General features: G+C 48.9%; 1 protein-coding gene across 1 annotated transcript; it reads left to right on the top strand.

Annotated features, from left to right (window-relative positions):
* Positions 1-10,065: 10,065 nt before the first annotated feature.
* On the top strand, positions 10,066-12,935 carry LOC116979770 (sialidase-4-like). Its single transcript, XM_033031541.1, has 2 exons — positions 10,066-10,380; positions 11,758-12,935. The coding sequence occupies exons 1-2, from the start codon at positions 10,180-10,182 to the stop codon at positions 12,844-12,846; spliced, it is 1,290 nt and encodes a 429-aa protein (XP_032887432.1). The 5' UTR covers positions 10,066-10,179; the 3' UTR covers positions 12,847-12,935.
* Positions 12,936-22,463: the final 9,528 nt, after the last annotated feature.

Genomic DNA, 22,463 nt, shown 5'->3' with positions numbered 1-22,463 from the left:
ACCCTCCGCAGTCGCCGCTACGGACAGACCGATGTACAGGCCCTCTCATCGGGATGCTCAAAACCCCGATGTCGGGACGGATGGACACTCAGCGGCTTGAAGGTCGCGAATCGGCCACTTCCTACCGGAGACCACGGCTTCACAATGTTATAGGCTGCAGGCTGGTGGTTGGAGCTCTTCTCCAGCGATCCCAAATTCCGCGATGGAAAATCCACGCTGCGCCGCGCCTGCGGCTAGAAGCTCTGCAGACCGCGGCTTCAGGATGTTGTCCGCGAGCCAGCGATCGGAGCACTTCTGGCGATTCCTGGCAAGGGATCGCCCGGCTCCGCGATAGGAAAGTCAGCGCTGCACCCCCTGCCGAAGCTCTCGGCCTGATTCCGGGAGAGGCCGCACCAATCCAAGCTGTTAGGCCGCGAGGGAGGGCAAAAGTGCGACTAGGAGAAAAGTCGCATTCCACCGAGGTAAGTGACTAAAAAAACAGTTTCCCCCCTATTCCCCGCCCCCACCCCTCCCACATTAAACAAAAAAAGTCGAAAGGACGAACAGCTGCCGGCAAGGCTGCGGGCTCACGGTACCACCCAATGGAAACACCCAGCTTTGTGTCATCTGCAAATTTGCTAATGTTACTTTGAATTCCTTCATCTAAATCATTAATATGTATTGTAAATAGCTGCGGTCCCTGCACCGAACCTTGCGGCACCCCACTGCCTGTCACTGCCTGCCATTCTGAAAGGGACCCGTTATTCCCTACTCTTTGTTTCCTGTTTGCCAACCAATTTTCTATCCATGTCAGCACTCTACCCCCAATACCATGTGCTATAATTTTACCCACTAATCTCTTGTGGGGAGACCTTATCAAAGGCTTTCTGAAAGGTGGGGGGGGGGAGCTCTGTTGGTAAGGAATGCGAGGGATGATATAGAATCAGATGTAGTCAGTATGGATAGAACTGAGGAATTGGAAGGATAAAAAGACCCTTTTATCTGCAGACCTCCAAACAGTAGCTTGGATATAGGGTGCAAGTTGAATCAAGAGTTAAATTGGCATGTAGCAAAGGTAATGCTACTGTGGTATAGGAGATTTCAACATTCAGGTAGACTGGGAAAATCAAGTTGGTACTGGACTCATCCCCTCCAAGCAGGTTACCAAGCTCTCAGATCTGGGTCTCTGCGCATCCCTCTGCAATTGGATCCTCGACTTCCTCATCCACAGAACTGTCTGTATCGCACGGGTGCACCTCAAGGCTGCGTGCTCAGCCCTCTGCTTTACTCACTCTATACTCATGACTGCGTTGCCGGACATAGTGCGAACTCCATCACCAAGTTCGTCGATGACACCAATGTTGTGGGACGAATCACTGATGGGGACGATTCAGAGTATAGAAGTGAGATCGACCGATTGACCAAATGGTGCCAGCACAATAACCTGGCTCTCAACACCAGCAAAACCAAGGAACTGATTGTGGACTTTGGAAGGGGTAGGATAGGGACCCACAATCCCGTTTACATCAACGTGGTGGAAAGGGTCGAGAACTTCAAATTCCTGGGCGTGCACATTTCCAAAGATCTTTCCTGGTCCCAGCACACTGATACAGTCATAAAGAAAGCACATCAGCGCCTCTACTTCCTGAGAAGACTACGTAGAGTCGGCATGTCAAAGACCGCAATTTTGTGGAAAGTTCAATACACCTACTGCCAAGAACGTTCCAAACTTTATTCACAAAAGACAAATAAAGTGCAGAGGATGAAAATGTAAACAGAAAATGCTGGAAATACTCAGCAGGTCGGGTTGCAACTGTGGGAAGAGAGCTAACCTGTGGTCAGAACTGGGGTGTGAGGGTAGACAAAATAAGCTTGTTAAACTGAAGGAAGCCGGGTGAGTTAATGTTAATCTCCTTAGATGCTGCCTAGTCTATTGAGTGTCCCCAAATTATTGTGTTTTTATTTCATATTTGCAGCCACAATTTAAGTCTCCTAGATTGTGTAATCAAATTTATATTCATATTTTAATCTCATAATTTAATTTAATCCATAATTTAATCTCATAATTTAACTCATGGAAACCAAAAATGCTGCATTCCCTCTCAGTTTCTAACTCCCAAGATGTGGAGATGGTACATCTCACAGATGAGTCTACATTGGGCTTGGTTTCATTGGTGGAACTCAATGAAGTGACCACACTAGCTGTGAACATGGAACGCACGCTGCTATCACCCTATTTTTGTCTTTTCTCCCTTTGAGTTCAATCCAAGGTTGGAGATTGGAGATTCTGATTAGAGATCAAATAGCTTCACAAGATTATGACCATGGGTGGGAGATAAAGATACCACATTTTCCTCTGACCATTCTAAGGGGTCTTAGGCCAATTTTAACACTGCATATATTGTCACAGCCTGGACAGTCGCCTCAGTGCTGGCTGGATCCGAGTTGCGCACTTGGGGTTTAAAATGACTGAGTCTGCAAGCAAAGCAATACAGTTATGTTAAGGCACCCAGAAGATCAGAAGGTAACAGAGTTACTAAATTGGGCTTCAGAAGAATATTTATGGTTCAATGGTTTCTTTATTGTCATGTGTAGCAGGTACAGAATGATACATTTTTCGCATAACCGCCCAGCAAGACTATCCTCCTGCACAAGCACAATTGCCCCCAGTCAGTACAGAATGTACAGGACAGCCCATAGCCCACATGCAAGAAGCGCCATTTTACAGTCCTAGCTGGTCACAAAGGCCCATTGCAGCCTGTGTCCTCCATTTTGGCCGTCCTGCGAACCGATGTCCCTCTCCACGCCTGGCCCTCTTGAGCCCTTGTCCAGGGGCACCTCCTGCAACCGACCTCAAGGGCCCCTCCCTCCCCCCTGGTGCTTCTTTTGGGGACCTTCGTCCAGCGTCCGCCGCTGTCACCATCTCCTTCCACCCCCTTTCCTATTCTCGATCCATGGGCCGAGCAGGTGCTGGGCTTGGTGGCCTTTCCTCTCCGAGCAAGCCAGGCCTGCAGTCGCCAGGTTGCTGCAGGGCCTGCAGCGGCCCTCTCCCGCGTCGAGGCCCTGCACTGTCTCCCACCGCCGGTCCGCTTACCGGCCCTCTGTCCGACTCCCTCCTCTCCAGTCCATGGGGCGAGCAGAGGCTGGGCTGGGCTCGGTGGCAACCTCTCCGGGCTGGTTCCCGTTACAGGCCTGGCAGCGAGTCAGGCCTGTTGGAAATGTCCACAGTCCGGCAGGAGTGGACGGTATGGGTTTAGTAACTGTTTCCTTTCTGTCTGCAGATGTTGGTCTCCATCTTCTACTCCTTACTCGCTGTTGGTGGATCGCTTGTCTGCTTTGTTTATTCTGCTCTCAGACTTGTAGATGGACCACTCTGTTTATTTAATACCACCTTATCCAACAAGAGCCAGATTCAGCTGTGGGATTACCCATTCTATACAAAAAGCATCAGGTAATTCCGTGCTATATCACTAAACACCTCCGCTTCCGACTAATGAGACTTCTTCGTAACGTATAATTCAATGAAACCTTTTCATGCAAATTAATTCCAAAAGTGTTGTAACCTCTCCGCTCTGGTTATCCCAAATGTCCCAATGGATTAGTACTGTATTGGTCTCATGTGTGTGAAATGAGATCTAACAGTGTGGTGTGCTTTGTCTCTTTTGTCTGCAGTGCTGAAAATTACCTACACGACACTTCACGTTGGAAAACTTGTGAGGAACCCAAGAACATTGTGCTCTGGAACATAGTCTTCTTCTCTACCCTTATTGCAGTCAGTAGCTTGGAGGCTCTTCTATGCTGTGTTCAGATCTTAAATGGATGCTGGGGTTGTATTTTTGGTAGGTAGCAGCTTTTTCGTGATAGATATCAAGGGGTTGCTTCATTGGATGGAATTGACATGCAATTGAAACTGATTGGGACAAGTTTGTACCAACACCCAGCAGCATAATGCAGCGTATCTGACTTTCCACTTGCCCAACGTTCAGAAACATATTCCGCATTTTCCAAAAATGTTAATGTTATTCTAATGTGTCAATCCAGACCTGACCATGCAATTAATAATGCACTTAACTGGAACTCAAAAGTATGAATGCTAATACTAACAAATATTTAAAAAGTAACCCTCTAGTTGACCAGTTGATGATCAAGTTAATGAATATTTTTATGGCAGAGATAGATTCTTGATAAGTTCAGGGGTTGTGGGGAGAAGGCAGGAGAATGGGGTTAAGAGGGAAAGATAGATCAGTCATGATTAAATGGCGGAGTAGAATTGATGGGCCAAATGGCCCAATTCTGCTCCTATCACTTGTGAACTTATGACCCATTACTTCTGTAATTTTCTCTTTCATTGAACGTATGTGCTCTGTCATCACACAGAGTACAATGCAACTCAGAAACTGGTTCACTGTTGTCAGCAATACTGCATGCTGATCAAACCTGAGGTTGCAATGTTAAACTGTGCTTCACCTAATTTATCTCAACAACCAGCGTCCCTTCAGATGTCTCTGTTAGACCACACTTTAACAACAAAATCTCTTGCAGCATTTCTTCAAGGACAGGTCACCACCCATGCACCTTGTTCAAAACTGCCAGATTGATGGTCTAATGTTTGATTGTTTAAAACCATTTCTCAATCTTGCCACCAAATGATTTTACATCTTTAAAAATATTAATTCTCGCAGCTCCAGAGACACGGGTTCAATCCTGACTTTGGGTGCTCTATGGAGTTTGCATGTTATCTTAGTGGCCACATGGATTTTGCTACAGGTGCCCTGGTACCCTCCCAAAGACGTGGGTTGGTGGATTAATCAACTATTGTAAATTACTCCTTAGTGTGGGTGACAATAGACAATAGGTGCAGGAGTGGGCCATTTGGCCCTTCGAGTCAGCATCGCCATTCACTGTGATCATGGCTGATCATCCACAATCAGTACCCCGTTCCTGCTTTCTCCCCATATCCATTGACTCTGCTAACTTTAAGAGGTCTAATGGAGCGGGAGATTGCAACTTTCACGTGGTCCGCCAAGTTGTGATGAAAGCAATCAACCTGGCCTGCACAATCAAATAAGATCAAATAGAACAAGTTGTCCTACATCTTTAGGCTGTGCACGCCATATGAAAGAAGAAGAAAAAGAAGTCTAATGTAACTCTCTTGAAAGCATCCAGGGAATCAGCCTCCACTACCTTCTGAGGCAGCGAATTCCAGATTTACAACTCCCTGGGTGAAAACATTTTCCCTCATCTCCGTTCTAAATGGTCTACCCCTTATTCTTAAACTGTGGCCCCTAGTTCTGCACTCTCCCAACATCGGGAACATGTTTCCTAGCGTGTCCAATCCCTTAATAATCTTATGTGTTTCAATAAGATGCCCTCTCATCCTTCTAAATTCCAGTGTATAAAAACCCAGTCGCTCCATTCTATCATCATATGACAGTCCCACCATGCCGGGAATTAACCTAGTGAAACTGCGCTGCACTACCTCAATAGCAAGCATGCCCTTCCCCCAAATTTGGAGACCAAAACCACACACAATACTCCAGATGTGGTCTCACCAGGGCCCTGTCCAACTGCAGAAGGACATCTTTGCTCCTCTTCTCAACTCCTCTTGTTATGAAGGATAAAATGCCATTAGCTTTCTTCACTGCCTGCTGTACCTGCATGCTTACTCTCAGTGACTGATGTACAAGGACACCCAGATCTCGTTGTACGTCCCCTTTTCCTAACTTGACAAATAATCTGCTTTCCTGTTCTTGCCACCAAAGTGGATAACCTCACATTTATCTACATTAAATGGCATCTGCCATGCATCTGCCCACTCACCCAACCTGTCCAAGTCAACCTGCAGCCTCATAGCATCCTATTCACAGTTCACACTGCCACCCAGCTTTGTGTCATCTGCAAATTTGCTAATGTTACTTGTAATCCCTTCATCTAAATCATGAATGTATATTGTAAATATCTGCGGTCCAAGCACCGAGCCTTGCAGTACCCCACTAGTCACTGCCTGCCATTCTGAAAGGGACCCATTAATCCCTACTCTTTCTTTCCTCTGCCAACTCTTGTTTTCCTGGCTGGCCCTGAGGTCATCCAGCTGCTTCTCCAGTTCCCCAACACCTTCATTCAGGAGCTGCACCTAGACACAATTTCTGCAGGTGTAGTTTCCAGAAGCACCAGCAGTGTCCCTGACTTCCCACCTCCTGCAGGAAACACACTGTACCAACTTGCCTGCCATTTCTTCAGTGGCCAAAAATCACAAATCTCAAATTTCCATCAGTGTAGCCTCCTTGCCTCAGCCTCCTCACCGACGACTCTAGCCAAAGACTCACACTTTACTCACCAAGGCATTTCACCTCAACAAGGCCGCTCCCAACAAGGCCTCTCCGCTACAGCTGCACTTCTTCATCTATTACCTAATTAACTACTTTAGGGCTAATTTGAAAATTACTCAAACCTGGGCATTTGGTGTTCTTTTTAAATCTTATTTCCCTCTGACTCACCTACTTCCAGGCTATACTCACTCACCCGGGTGGGTGGAAGGAGAATCATAGAGGGGTAGAACTTAATAAACAAATGTTAGATAAAGTGTTGAGGGAGAATGGGGCTGGTGGGATTGCTCTGGGAAATGGCAAACCACAGAGGGCTAATTACCTTTTTCCATATCACAATGCAATGGGAAATGCGATTGGGGAGCGGAAGGGTGTAAGAAATAGGTGGATGTGTTGTGGAACCATTTGTGCCCAATAGTTTTGGATCTTCATCCACCAGTGTTCCATCACTTCTCCTCTCCCTACTTGAAAAATCCAGCTTTTGACCTCCACGTTTCTGACTATTGAAACTCACTTCATCAATAGGCCAGACCCGACTATCTCTAGAAACCTATCTCAGGCATTGCTACCTGTTCCAATATTTGCTCATGGCTTATTCTAAATGTTAAACTGTTAATTTTATTTGACTTTTGCTTGTTGCACATTTATTGCATTGTTAATTCTGCGATTAATAATAAAATTGACCTCATTATGAAGGCTGGAGTCTTTTTATTGTGGATTCGCTACCAAATAATTGACCCTGGAATCGCGTTACACCAGCATCTGGTCCAGCTGATGACCAATTGTCCGATGTCAGGATGGTTCTAAAGGATAAACTGGTTGCAGCGTTCATGATCCCAGTGGATTGAATAGTTGAGTAGTTTGAGACAGGGCTCACAGATAGAAACATAGAAAATAGGTGCAGGAGTAGGCCATTCGGCCCTTCGAGCCTGCATCGCCATTCAATATGATCATGGCTGATCATCCAACTCAGTATCCTGTACCTTCACCTTCTCTCCATACCCCCTGATCCCTTTAGCCACAAGGGCCACATCTAACTCCCTCTTAAATATAGCCAATGAACTGGCCTCAACTACCTTCTGTGGCAGAGAATTCCACAGATTCACCACTCTCTGTGTACCTCTTATCCTTAAACTATGACCCCTTGTTCTGGACTTCTCCAACATCGGGAATAATCTTCCTACGTCTAGCCTGTCCAACCCTTTAAGAATTTTGTAAATTTGTATAAGATCCCCCCTCAATCTTCTAAATTCTAGCGAGTACAAGCCGAGTCTATCCAGTCTTTCTTCATAGTGTCCTGCCATGCCAGGAATCAGTCTGGTGAACCTTCTCTGCACTCCCTCTATGGCAAGAATGTCCTTCCTCAGAGACCAAAACTGTACGCAATACTCCAGGTGTGGTCTCACCAAGACCCTGTACAACTGCAGTAGAACCTCCCTGCTCTTATACTCAAATCCTTTTGCTATGAATGCCAACATACTATTCGCTTTCTTCACTGCCTGCTGCACCTGCATGCCTACTTTCAATGACTGGTGTACCATGACACCCAGGTCTCGTTGCATCTCCCAGTTGCAGATGGCCCAGTGGGCCTGTGTGGTCACTCACTTCCCAGTGCAGTCACAGATGGACCAGTGCAGTAATTCGGAGCTCAGTTCGATGATGTGCCAGAAGTCTGATCTTCACGCACAGTGGGACTAACTGCTGCTCTGGCCAAATGCCCAGGACACAAAACGACTCCCCACCACAACATACCCAGTTCGGTCCTTTGCTCCAAAGATGCTGCCTGGCCCACTGAGTTACTCCAGCGTTTTAAGTCTATCTCCAGTTAAGTAAACTTGGCTTCTGGCTATTGGATATTAAATTGTTTCCGGAATTATTGTTCAAACACAGGATCTTATGGCTATCGGCCTATTGGGTATATGCTAGCTCCACAAGAAGCAGTCACATTAGTCTCATCTCATTTCCCCAGTCTCCTTGCAACTCGTCTCCTTCACATACCACCCTCATCTTCCCCACTGACCTACGGCCAGGGGCAATTTTCAATGGCCAGTTAACCGACCGCCCTTCATGTGTGAAGGAATGAAACCAGAGCACCCGGAGAAACCCTCGTGGTCACGCGGAGAATGTGTGTGGCAGGCGGCAGCTCTCCCATATCCCACAATAGGTATAGGTTAGCCTTATGTGGCTCAGAAAGAACACCAGCACTTCCAAACACACGGGAGCCACTTAATCTCCCCTCCCTCTCACCCCCTGTCCTTCCCTTGCCCTCCGCCTCAATCCCTTCTCCCTGCCCTCATTATCCGTCCCTTTGCCCTCTCATCCTACTCTTCACACTTTCATTTATCTCTCCCCTTACTTTCCCATCCTTGCCGCTTTCCCTCCCTTTCTACTGCCTTCCCACAATTCCCCTCCTCCTCCCACTCACCTTCCTCCTTCCCTCTTTCCTACTGCCCTCGCTCACTCCCAGTCCCTCAAAACTCCCCCAGTTCCCCCCAATTTATGTCACGCTTACTCCGGACGGCGAGCAGACTTGAGAGCGGTTCAGAGACATTGTCAATGCTGGGATCTTGATTAAAAAAAAACAACGTTTTGGAGGAACAGCGACATTTGTGTAAGAAAATGAAGAGATGACTTTTCGGACGGGGATCCTTCTGAAGGGGACTAGACTTCGTCTGCTTCTGCCGAGAGTAGCTCGGTAATGCAAGCGAGGCGCTGCTCTTGAAACGTTAAAAGGGAGAACATGGACAGTTGATGTTATGGGTCGGGACACTTCTTCAGGCCTTGAGCCGATCTCCAGTGGCCGTGCTAATCCTTCCGTGCGAGTCTCGACCATGAAGGGGTTAACCCAGTGAGGGCAGCAGGTCAGGCTGGAGGTGGACAAAGGCAAAGATCTTATAGCAGAGCAAGATGGGTTACTCTCACGCCACCGTGTAGTACGCTCATGGGCGGATTCATGGGCGATTATATGACTCATTTTAGCAACCTGCCCCCGCCATCTTGCTGCCGGCCAAAGATTGGATCCGCAGCGGGAGAGGGAGTGTGGGGTCCGGGGCAGCGGGAGAGGGAGTGTGGGGTCCGGGGCAGCGGGAGAGGGAGTGTGGGGTCCGGGGCAGCGGGAGAGGGAGTGTGGGGCCAGGGGAGAGGGAGTGCGCGGCCCGGGGCAGCGGGAGAGGGGCATAGGAGGGGGGGAGACATTGTAGTGAGGGGGCAGGCAAGGGAGTGCCGGGGGGTGGGGTGGGGGATAAGGCCTAGTGTGTGTGAAGTTGCGGGAAGGTTTACAATGTTTCTTATTTAATGTTCCTTGTCTAGTCTGAAATAAAGTTCATTATTGGATCAGAAGAAATATAATTGTGTGTGTTATATGATTATATACATTTATATAATTTTCATGTATGTGTGTTTATAAACATTTTATTCTTTAACAAGAATTAACAGAATTATGAACTAACAGAATTATGAATCTAACCCTATATCACACACAAAAAGTTCCGCAATGTCAATCACCCTGCGAGTCGGGTCGGTTCCGGTTACTACAAAATCAACTCAAACACTGCTTGTGAGCCATTTAAAAATAAATGATTTAAAAAACATTAAAAAAGACAATTACCAGAGTCAAATTTTATTGTTGACAAGAAGTATGAACTGACAGATTTATGAATCTAACCCACACAAACTGTTGCCCCACAACATTGATTACACTGCGAGTCGGGTCGGGTCAGATAGGCTCAGGTTACTATAAGATCTTTGGACAAAGGAGCTCGGCACATCCGTGCGCATTCGGCTGAACTCCGCTTGACTCCTGTGGGCTCGGATTCCGGCGCCAGACAGCGGACTCACCCCCTCCGCCGGCCGACCCGCTCCCGACTCGCCGAGAATGATCTCCCGTGATCTCCCGGCCAAGACCATCCTGTTCGAGCAGAGGAAGAATGGGACCACCTACCGGATCCCCGCGCTGCTCCACCTGCCCGCCTCGGGGACCCTCCTCGCTTTCGCCGAGGAAAGGCGCAGCCCCGCCGACGTGGACGCCAACGTGTTGGTGGTGCGCAGGGGCGAGCTGTCCCGGAACCGGGTGGAGGTGAGCGCAGATCGGTGGGAACTGCGGGGGTCGTGGTGGGATCTGCGGGGAGGTCTTCCTGGCCGCAGCAGGCTTCCCCTCTCTTCCCACCTCCTTCCCCCTCTTCCCTCCCTGGCGGCTGCTGGCTTCCCCTCTCTTCTCTTCCCACCAAAGAACCTATAGGATCTTTGCTTCCCACCTCCTCCCCCCTCTCCTCCACACCCCACCCTCTTTCTCCTCTTCCCCGCCCGCTCCCTCTCCTCCTCTTTCTACCCCTCTCCTCCACCCCCCACCCCCTCTTTCTCATCCTCTCTTCCCTCCTCCTCCCCCCCCCCCCCCCCCCAGTGTAAAGCGAATGTTAAAATTGTGACCGTAACACGGGACAGGTGTGGGGTAGTTGGCACTCGGTGCTAACACGCGGGTGCAGCAGGCAAACTGTGCAAAGGGGTTATTTTAGGGTGGTTTTGTTGGAGTTGTACAGAGTTTGGGCGAGGCCCCGACGGGAGGACTGCACTTTGTCACCATTGTTAAGAAAGGACAATGAAACTCCAATCATTAATGTTCCAATGGTTGATATCTGATTCAACAGGTCATGTTTATAATATTACGCGACACCAAATAAAATGAAATGTTTGGCTATCGGTATTATTTAACAACAACATTCAATAGCCTGGAAATTCTGTCCATTTGGCGTCACTGACGGCCGGGAGTGTACCCCATCCCGGGATGGTGTTACATGTGTTGGCAGCACCAGCGTTGGATGCAGTGAGCAGAGATTCACCAGGCCGAACCCTGGGATGAGAGCGACCTTGCACCGTCCCTGAAGAAGTTTAGAGTTTAGAAGAATGAGGAGCGGTTTTATTTTCACTTAAAATCTCGGGCATAACAGGGCAGTTCCCGAGGCACCAGAGGCTGCCGATGCGGGATGCTTCAGCAAAACACAAACTGCTGGAGAGACTTAGCGGGTCAGACATCGTCTATGGAGATGTTGAGGATAGATATTGATTATCTCTGCTGGCGGCACAACCACCCGTGTCAGGACCTAGATATATGGTTGGGGGGAGGCGGAGAGTGCATTTCCTTTAAACCTGAGGTGTGTAGAGAGCACTCAGAGGACGAATTTCTGGCCTGTAGGGTTATGGCACAAGATACTTTGTTTATAGAAACGTGGAGGAATTGAAGGTCGTGGGGAACTGGCTCCGAAGAGGGGATGACTCCTGCATTCCAATGTTCAATTCGCGCTGCCCCTTGCACCGTTTCCCCAAGATGCGACGGGGGCGGAGGTCGTTCCGGAGGGTGGGAATCCTGGTGGGAATTTGTAAACGGTAGTTTGCAACATTTGTTGGTGACACCAATCCAGCCATGTGATGCCGTGCTCTGCCTGTCTTTGTGTTGCAGTGGGGGGCGATGGAGGTGGTGAGGTCCGCCCTGCTGTCGGGACACCGCTCCATGAACCCGTGCCCAGTCTACGACGGCTCCACTGGCACCATCTTCCTCTTCTTCATCGCCATCCCGAGCAAGGTGTCGGAGGCGCATCAGCTCCAGACCGGGGACAACGTGACCCGCTTCTGCTGTGTGAGCAGTTCGGACCTGGGCCGTAACTGGAGCAGCCCCGGCGACCTGACGGAGGCCACGCTGGGCCGCTGCCTGTGGGACTGGGCCACCTTCGGCTTGGGCCCCGGCCACGGCATCCAGCTGCGGTGCGGGCGGCTCCTGTTGCCGGCCTACGCCTACCGCATCGACGCCAAGGATTGCTTCGGCAGGAGGTGCAAGACCAGCCCGCACTCCTTCGCCTTCTACAGCGACGATCACGGGCAGCGCTGGCGGGCCGGGGAGCTGCTGAGCGGCCCCCAGACGGTGGAGTGCCAGCTGGTGTCGCTGGACGAGGGGCCGGGCGAGGCCGCCGTCTACTGCAACGCCAGGACACCGGGCACCTACCGGGTCCAGGCGCTGAGCTTGCACCGTGGCGCTGCCTTCCAGGAGGGCCTGCCCGTCCCCCGGCTGCCGGAGACACGGGGCGGATGCCACGGCAGCATGGTGGGTTTCCCGGGCCTTGTGTCCGGCCGGGCTAAAGAGTCCGGGACCAGTGACCGCTCCTCTTCCCCGGAGCTGCCCCCCGGTCTCCCCGCCACCACATGGGCGCTGTTCTGCCACCCCACCAGCCCAACGGCCCGCCTGCACCTCGGCCTCTACCTCAGCGCCTCCCCGCCGGACCCGCACGCCTGGTCCGAGCCCTGGGTCATCCACCGAGGCCCCAGCGCCTACTCGGACCTGGCCTACGTCGAGCCGGGCGCCGTCGGGCAGGAACCTCACCCCTCTCCCGCCGTCTTCGCCTGCCTCTACGAATGTGGCGCGGCCACGCCGCACGAAACCATCGCCTTCAGCCTGTTGACGGTGCGGGAACTGATGCGCAACGTCCCGCACTCACCCGGCGGCAGCCAGGACCTCAGCACCGCCGCCCGCACCGCATGTTGCTGCGTTACCTGAGCCCGGTGTGGCCGTGGCCCTTGGTCAGTGCTGGCGATTTAATGTACACAAACTGTAACCTGACAAATAAAGACTATATAGCAAACCTAGCACCTTTGTTGCGTGTGTGTGTGTGAGTGAGAGAGAGAGAGAGAGAGGTGGGCAAGTGAAATAATCTTCACATTCAACCTGTATTTGGAAGAGCAAGAGCCTAACACTGATGCTCCCTGAAGCGGGGGGCAGTGCAGGAGGGAGAGAGGACAGGACTGCAACTGGATTTGTGATTGGGGACCATGCCCTCACCCCTGGGGTAGCAGTCCTTCTGGTAATAGAGGAACCCCTGTGATTACATCCCGCGGCCAATCTTTAACATTCCCGTTGTATTGCAGCAATCATAAGGCCGTCTGATAAATTGTCCGCCCTCAACTTTTACATTTATTTGCCTGTACTTTTCCTCTCTAACCACCTACATAGACCAACATATCTCCAGCAATCCTGGTTTAGTCCTTTCAGAGGTATTTCCCTTTTCCTCCTCTGGCTCTTCCCCACCCTCTATGTAACGTAAAGGCATCTTGTTTTCTCTTTTTTCCGGGATTTGATTGTTCCTCTCCACTGATGCAGTCTAACTTACCGGGTTTTGCGTTGATTTCCAGCATCTGCCTTCGATTCTTGAAATGCAAATTTATTTGGGATAAGCCTGTGGAGAGAAGCTTTCTTAGACGGGAAGTTCAGCTTTCGTGCCTTGCTCAATGAATCATAACATATCTCTTATCGCAGTAATTTCGTAACGTGGTATTTTAATTGTCCCAAAATCCTTATCTCTCATGCACGTTCCTCTAATGTCCTTGGTAGAGCACCTGTTGCTTCCAATCTGGCATTCCATACATGAGGAGATTTGGCCTTCTTTAGAAGAACTGCAATCGGGTATCTAAAGTGGAAAATAAAAGAAAGATTTATAAATTTCCCTGAATGGTTCAGTCAGAATCTGAGGGTGTTAGTGATTTGGGATTTTGATAGTCAAATTGCATAGCAACCGGTTACTTCCACAGCTGGCAGGATGTGAATTTCCAAACCTTCCAGTCCCGCCATCCCGGGAATAAACCATGTGATCATACGCTGCCTCAATAGCAAAAATATCCTTCCTCAAATTAGACCAAAACTCCACACAATACTCCAGATGTGGTCTTGCCAGGGCCCTATACAACTGCAGAAGTACCTTGTTGCTCCCATACTCAACTTCTCTTGTTATGAAGGCCAACGTGCCATTTGCTTTCTTCACTGCCTGCTGTACCTGCATGCTTACTTTCAGTGACTGGTGTCAAGGACACCCAGGTCTCGCTGTACTTCCCCTTTTCCTAACCTGACACCATTCAGTTAATAATCTGCCTTCCTGTTCTTGCCACCAAAGTGGATAACCTCACATTTATCCACATTATACTGCATCTGCCATGCATTTGCGCACTCACGCAACCTGTCCAAATCACCCTGCATCCTCATAGCATCCTCGTAACAATTCACACTTCAAGTTTAAGTTCAAGTTCACCTTTATTGCCGCATGCACCAATTAAGGGACAGTGGCATTTGATTTACCATGCAGCCACACAATCAAAAAGAGCACAATACACAATAGAATACAACATGAACATCCACCACAGTGGAACCAACATTCTTCGCTACGGTGGGAGGCAATAACGTTCAGTCAGTCCTCCTCCTTTGTTCATCCGTGGTCGGGCCATGAACCCTCCGCAGTCGCCGCTACGGACAGACCGATGTACAGGCCCTCTCATCGGGATGCTCAAAACACCGATGTCGGGTCGGACGGACACTCAGCGGCTTGAAGGTCGCGAATCGGCCACTTCCTACCGGAGACCACGGCTTCACAATGTTATAGGCTGCAGGCTGGTGGTTGGAGCTCTTCTCCAGCGATCCCAGATTCCGCGATGGAAAATCCACGCCGCGCCGCGCCTGCGGCTAGAAGCTCTGCAGACCGCGGCTTCAGGATGTTGTCCGCGAGCCAGCGATCGGAGCACTTCTGGCGATTCCTGGCAAGGGATCGCCCGGCTCCGCGATGGAAAGTCAGCGCTGCACCCCCTGCCGAAGCTCTGGGCCTGATTCCGGGAGAGGCCGCACCAATCCAAGCTGTTAGGCTGCGAGGGAGGGCAAAAGTGCGACTAGGAGAAAAGTCGCATTCCACCGAGGTAAGTGACTAAAAAACTTAGTCTGCTGTTTCCCCCCTATTCCCCGCCCCCACCCCTCCCACATTAAACAAAAAAAGTCGAAAGGACGAACAGCTGCCGGCGAGGCTGCGGGCTCACGGTACCACCCAATGGAAACACCCAGCTTTGTGTCATCTGCAAATTTGCTAATGTTACTTTGAATTCCTTCATCTAAATCATTAATATGTATTGTAAATAGCTGCGGTCCCTGCACCGAACCTTGCGGCACCCCACTAGTTACTGCCTGCCATTCTGAAAGGGACCCGTTATTCCCTACTCTTTGTTTCCTGTTTGCCAACCAATTTTCTATCCATGTCAGCACTCTACCCCCAATACCATGTGCTATAATTTTACCCACTAATCTCTTGTGGGGAGACCTTATCAAAGGCTTTCTGAAAGTCCATGTTCACTACATCCACTGGCTCTCCCTTGTCCATTTTACTTGTTATATCCTAAAAAAATTCCAGAAGATTAGTCAAGCATGATTTCCCCTTCGTAAATCTATGCTGACGGACCGATCCTGTTACTGCTATCCAAATGTGCCTCTATTACATCTTTGATAATCTACTCCAGCATCATCCCCACCATTGATGTCAGGCTAACTGGTCTATAATTCCCTGCTTTCTCTCTCCCTCCTTTCTTGAAAAGTGGGATAACATTAGCTACCCTCCAATCCACAGGAACTGATCCTGAATCTATAGAAAATTGGAAAATGGTCACCAATGTGTCCACGATTTCTAGAGCCACCTCATTGAGTACCCTGGGATGCAGAACATCAGGCCCTGGGGATTAAGTCTACCATCAGTCTACCCAATACCATTTCCTGACCTGAATCACTTCACATTGCTAAGCAAATCTTGTGGCTTCAAAGACAACTCTTAAGGATATTTCATACTATTTTTCTGTGGTCCTGGCATGCACAGCTAAGCCTACCAGCCTGAAGTTAATGTCTATGGTTTTACAGGCAAGCTGGAAGAAACTGGTCATCTCGAAGCACATGAAGAACCAATGATCCCTGGTTCTAGACAGCCCCGCCTGGGAGACATGTTCTCAACATTTTGTCTCGTTTTAATTTGATGTCCCTCATTTTAATGACTTAATGGCAGAACCCTTAACAGCACTGACTTGCAGAGGGTTGGGTTTCCTGAAAGTGGCAACACAACTAGATAGAGTACTAAACAACTCATATGATGTGCTTGCTGTCATAGGTTGCAGCATTTTATAAGAGTCAGGAAATCTTGATGCAGCTTATAGGATTTTGGTTAGGCTGCATTTGGAGTATTGTGTGCAGTTCTGCTTGCCCCATTGCAGGGAGGATGCACAGGCTTTGGAAACGGTGCAGAGGAGGTTTACCAGACTGATGCTTGAATTACGGGGGTATTAGGCTACAAGGAGTTTGTATTGTTTTATCTGGAATACTGGAGATTAAGGGGAGATCTGATAGAGGTCTCTACAATTTTGAAAGGTATTGGTAGGATGGACAATCAGAATCTTTTTCCCAGGATAGAAATAGCAAATACCAGAGGGCATAGCTTTGAGGTGAGAGGGGCAAATTTTAAAAGAGAAATGTGGGGCAAGTTTTTCTCACAGAAGGTGGAGGTGGTGATGGAAGAGTTATAACAGTGACATTTAAGACACTTTCTAAAGTTATATGGGTATGCAGGGAATGGAGAGATATGGATTATTTGCAGACAAAAAAGAGTGGGTTTGTCATAATATTAGGCACAGACATTGTGGGCTGGATGGCCTGTTCCTGTGCTGTACTGTTCTATATTGTCTAGTGAATGTGAACCAAATCAACAAGCTCTCCTGGCTGCCCCACCATCACAAGAGCAACTTGGCTACGCTCCCTTAATGGCAAATATGTATTTTCTGTGCAAGAAGAACATAATTGCACACAGTGCTCACTGTTTAGTCTCATCAAGGCTCTGTGTAAATATAACAAGATTATTCTATCATCTGTATTCAAGGCCAACGTTTCATTAGCTGCCTTAACTGTTTGCCGCGCCTGTGTGTTTACTTTCAGTGACTGATGTATAGGTCTCTTTGTAGGTCAACACTTCCCTTGATAACACCATAAGCACCACCTATACTTTTCACACTGCGGTGTACATTTATCCACATTAAACTACACCTCATGTACATTTCCCCATTCAATCAGCCTGTCCAGGTTGGCTGGAAGCATCTTTGCATCCACCCAGTTTAATGCTTTTGGTGGGGTCAAGGAAAGAGCGGTCACGTTGTGGCCCTGTTTCCACCAATCTTTCCACCACTACGCACCAGAAGCGCAAGATGCCATTGTGTCAGAGAAGTGTGTTCAGCTCTGTCTGAACAATTTCTAATCTTATGATGTGGACTCGATAAGAAGAATGCTTTTGGCAAACTTGGAAATATTTTTTGATTCCCTTATCCAGATCATTGATGTATATTATGAATAGATCAGACCAAGGAACAGATCCAGCCCTAGCTCAGTTCCTCCACCCCTGTCACATCTGCTCCCAAAATGAAGTTTTCCATACAAGGGCATCCAAGATGTCCTCATTCTTTAATGAACGTAGTTTTCCCCTTTCTGTCATAGATGGGGCCCTCACACATGTGTCCCGTAGTCCTGTTCTCGCTTCCTCTCTCCCCCCCCCCCCCCAGACGCAACAAGGACAGAGTTCTCCTGGTCCTCACCTTTCACCCAACCAGCCTCTGTATCCAACACATCATCCTCGGACATTTTCATCACCTCCAATGTAAGCTCACCAGTTATCACATCTTCCCATCTCCACCCCATTCTGCTTTCTGATGAAGCCACACTTTCCGCAACTCCTGGATTCACTCCCTTCCCACTCATACCGACCCCTCCCTAGGTACCTTCCCCTGCAACTGCAGAAGATGTAACACCTGCCCTTATACCTCCTCCTTTGCCTGCATCCTGGGACCCCAGCAATCCTTCCAAGTGAGGTAGAGGTGCACATGCACCTCCTCCAACCTCATTTAGTGCATTTTCCCCATGTGGGCTCCTGTACATCAGCTTGACCAAGCACACACTTGGACACCATTTAGCTGAATACTTGCACTTGGTCCACCAAGTCATACTGGACCTTCAGATTGCTAATCACTTTTACAACCCTTCTCATTCCCATACTGACCTTTCTGTCCTGGACCTCCTCCATTCCAGTGTGAGGCCGCACGCAATTGGAGGAAAAGCACCTCCATTTTTTGCTTGGATAGTTTACAAGCCAACAGTATGAACGTTGAATTCTCCAATTTTGGGTAACTTTTACAACCACCTACCTCCGCCCTTTTCCCACCCTGTTCCCCATCTTTCCCCCCACCCCCTCTCCCACTAAAAATCAGTAAACTAGTTCCACAGTTCCCAACTATGTATCCCACTTGGGCTTACACCTGTCTCGAGCCAATGACCAACCTATCAGGGAACCTCCTTCCCTGAGGTCATCTGTTGCCCACCCGATTTGTATTGTTATTTCTTCGCTTCCAGTTTTCCCCTAGTCTGAAGAAAGGTCCTGCTGTGAAATATCACCTATCCATTTTCTCCAGAGATGCTGCCTGACTCATAGCATTTTGTGACTATCTTGCCATACTGTCTGCCTTCCAGAAAAATACCATTTGTTCATGCTATTTGTCCTGTCTGCTGACCTATTTTCAATACACCAACTCTTTCATGTTTCTCATTCATTTCATTTAAAAATAGTGAGTTTGTGTTTATTACACTTTAATCTGCAAGAACTATTATATAATCCAGATAATTTAAAATGGTAGCCAATGCATTAATAATTTTCACAGCTACCTCCTTCATTCTCTGGGATGCAAATCAACAATCCTGGAGATTTATCAGCTCTAAAACCCATTAATTTCTTCGCATAAGGTAGACAAAAATGCTGGAGAAACTCAGCGGGTGAGGCAGCATCTATGGAGCGAAGGAAATAGGCAACGTTTCGGGTCGAAACCCTTCTTCAGGCTCAGTTTTTTCAGCATCAACCTTCTTTCAGTTGCTCCCATTCAATGGAGGACTGTCACCTTGTACTTGAACTGGCTAAATCTGGTGAAACATCATCACCATGACATCTATATTACTAAAAGTAAGATCTTGACCGCTTTTGACTCACTACAATGTGATTTTCGAGAGAACGCCGCCACTTACAACCATCATTTTTGGGCACCTCGCTCAGAACCCCCCTCCGCCGGACTGGATTGGAGGATTTTTCCCATCGATGAAAAATCAGAGAGATATTAATGTTTTTAAATATTTCGTCATTCTCTCTGCTGCCCCCGCTGGTGGCAGGGACTATAAAACACGAAAGTGTCGTGGGTCACTCAGTCTCTGCCAGACGGAGGAAGCGAGAGGGTCATGGCTCTCTGAGCTGCAAATAACACTGAACGCACGTCTACTCCATGGTGAATCCCCGGGATGTGGTTTGCAGCAAATGTGTTTGTTGTTTGCAAAGTGTGTGTGTGTATGCGAATGAGTCTGTGTGTGTGTGTATGTGTGTGAATGAGTCTGTGTGTGTGTGTGTGTGAGTGAGAGTCTGTGTGTGTGTCTGTGTGAGGTGGAGGGTGTGTGTGATCAACAAATAACAAATAGTACGAACTTGCGCAACAGAAAGCCCCACCTCCCTCCCCCCGCCAGCAATATTGGAATTGGTGGAGAAGCGGAATATTGCGTTGGGTGACCAGCCCTCCCATGTGATGCTGGGACCCAACGGGTCCCACTTAGCCTAGTTAACTCTATTTCTTGCTCCAGAGATTTTTACTGCCCTGCTGTGTATTTCCAGTGTTCTCTATTACTGTTTAACATCTGCAATGTTCAGTGCCTCATGGTTCCAATATTTTGTTTCTTTTCTCCCTCCCTCCCTCCCTCCCTCATTCATCTCCTATTTACAACTTCTTCAGATACATCATTCACAAATCTTGCAGCCAGCATAACTGCCACTTGTGCCACACAGCCTCTTCTGGTCTTCACCCCCTTTGCCTCCACCTCCAGGCCTTTTTCGCTGGCAAAGAGTCCGCGCCTCTCAGTGATGACCCCTTCTCTTGTCTTGAGCATTCCTCTTCCTTATGGACCCCCCATATAACGGTCAGGAAGTTATGTTGCAGCTTTAAAAGAAATTTAGTTCAGTCGCATTTGAAGTATTGTGAGTAGTTCTGTTTGCCCCATTAATGGAAGGATGTAGAGGGTTTGGAAAGGATAGACTGAAGAGGATGCCATGTGGAATGTTTTTCTTACATAGAGAGGTAGGTATCTGCAGCGTGCTGCCAGGGGCGGTACTGAAAACATGATTATTGCATTTAAGAGGCTTTCCGATAGACACATGAATATGCAGTGAAATGGAAGGTAAGGATCACCTGCGGGCAGAAGGGATTAGTTTAATTTGGCATTATGTGCACACATCTTGCATCTATTCCTGTGCTGCACTGTTCCATGTTGTACCTACAGGGTGGACCACCACCTAATCCACTGCAATACCTTGGCCAACCTAATGATTCGTAATACCGAGGAGCCACAAAATGTTTAACCTGGCTTGGAGGCCACCAGCATTGGCGACATAGGCTTCCCTGCCAGCAAATGTTGCTACATTAATAGAAACAACGAGGAGATCGAAGAACTACTAAAACATAAACACAAGGCATTCTTGTTGAAGAAGGCGTCAGATTTTATATCTAATGGCTTCTGAAGGCTGAGGTCTAACAGGATACTGCTGACCTCTAATGGGACCCAATTCACCCATCATTCCCACAGCTACCTGATATTCTGGGATACAAATTATCAAGCCCTAGAGATTTATCAGATTTTGTTTTATTCATTTCTGCAGCACTTTTTTGCTTTTTGGTTTAGTTTATTGCCTTCAATAGATAATTTTGTAGTTCAATATGATGACGTGAAGGAGATAAAACACTTTGTAGTATTGCGTCAAAACGATACTCTGCTGCAAAACAAAGGATTTGGTTATCAATTTCAGGAAGCGGGGTGATGTACACACCAATAGTGCAGAGGTGGAGCTGGTCTGGGGTAGGTGGGTGGGTACATAAATAAAACACTGATCTTGTGCTCTTCCGGTTTGCGGGGTTTTTCTATTTATGCAAAAACGGTATGCGGTAGTGCTACGATTTTTCGCCAGGTTACTCACCGTTCTCCTGTGCTGCGAGTGCAACAAGTTTCATTCAGATTGGTGGTATAGTGTAAAAGTTAACGAGGTATAAAAATCTTAAAAACCGCACGTGCACAGATCGATCTCCTCTCCTGCCATCCCCCGGGACGTCTCTTCTCCTGTCACTCCCCAGGACGGTCCGCCCCTTCCTGCTCCATCGCGTCTTTACTGGAGCTGAGCGACGCTGTTGGTGACCAGCGGAGGTCTCCAACCGGACACAATTTTCGGAGGGACCGGGAGCGGCCCGGATTCGGAGATGTTGCCAAGCGGAAAGCAGAGTCCGATCTGGCGGAGGAGCTTCCAGCGCCCGTAGTGAGTCCCAAATGCAACTCCAGCCCCTCTGGTCCCCCTCGTTGACTCCTGCTCCCCTCTCCTGTGATACCCCCTTCTCTCCCATGGCTTTCCCCCCCTCCACCACCCGACACTCCCCTCCCGCCCACACGCCGGTGCGGCCGTAACTGCTGGTGCTTCGGGGCCGATTCGAGGCCTGGTTCTGACGGCTGATGCTCCTCCGGGGCACACAAGAAGGGAGAGGAGCTGCAACCTCGTGATCCTGGGGAGGGAGAGTGGGGGAGGAGAGGGAATAGAGGGAGAGGAGGGGAGCAGGGAGGGGAGAGGAGTTATGGAGGGATGGATTGAGTGACTGAGGGCAGGGGAAAAGGAGGTGAGGGAGGGATTTGGGAGGGTTGGAGGGAAAAGATGGAGGAGGAAGAGTGGGGGAGGAGTAGAGGAGGGGGAGTGGGGAATATAGGGAGAGGAGAGCAATGGGGGAGGTGTAGAGGGATAGGGGGAGGGAGGATAGAAGGATAAGAGGGGGCAGGGAGGGGAGAGGAGTTATGGAGAGAGGGAGTGTGAGGGTTACTCCCTCCCTGAAGGAGTGGGAGGGAGAGGTGAGGAAGGGATTGGGGGAGGAGAGGGGAAAGAAGAGGGAGGGTGAAGAGGAGGGGGAGAGAGTGCTATGGATGAGTTGTGCCTGTGCAGTTGGGGGCTATGGGCGAGTGGTGGAATATTACGTTGGGGGACCAAGCCTCCTGTGTAACGGGTCCCACTTGGTCTAGTTACCAATAATTGGTTCTGGCCCAACCACATTGCCACCATGTGCAGGAAAACGCACCACTGCCTCCAATCCCTCAGAAGACTAAAGAAATTTGGAACGTCTCCAATGACTTTTATCCATTTCTACAGATGCACTATCGAAAGCATCTTATCCAGCTACATTACAGCTTGGCATTACAACTGCTCTACCCAGGACAAGAAATTGCAGAGT

The sequence above is a fragment of the Amblyraja radiata genome, chromosome 13, assembly GCF_010909765.2.
Source record: "Amblyraja radiata isolate CabotCenter1 chromosome 13, sAmbRad1.1.pri, whole genome shotgun sequence".
Taxonomy (NCBI): domain Eukaryota; kingdom Metazoa; phylum Chordata; class Chondrichthyes; order Rajiformes; family Rajidae; genus Amblyraja; species Amblyraja radiata.
The sequence above is the reverse complement of the archived record's forward strand: the minus strand, read 5'-3'. Positions and strand labels throughout refer to the sequence as shown.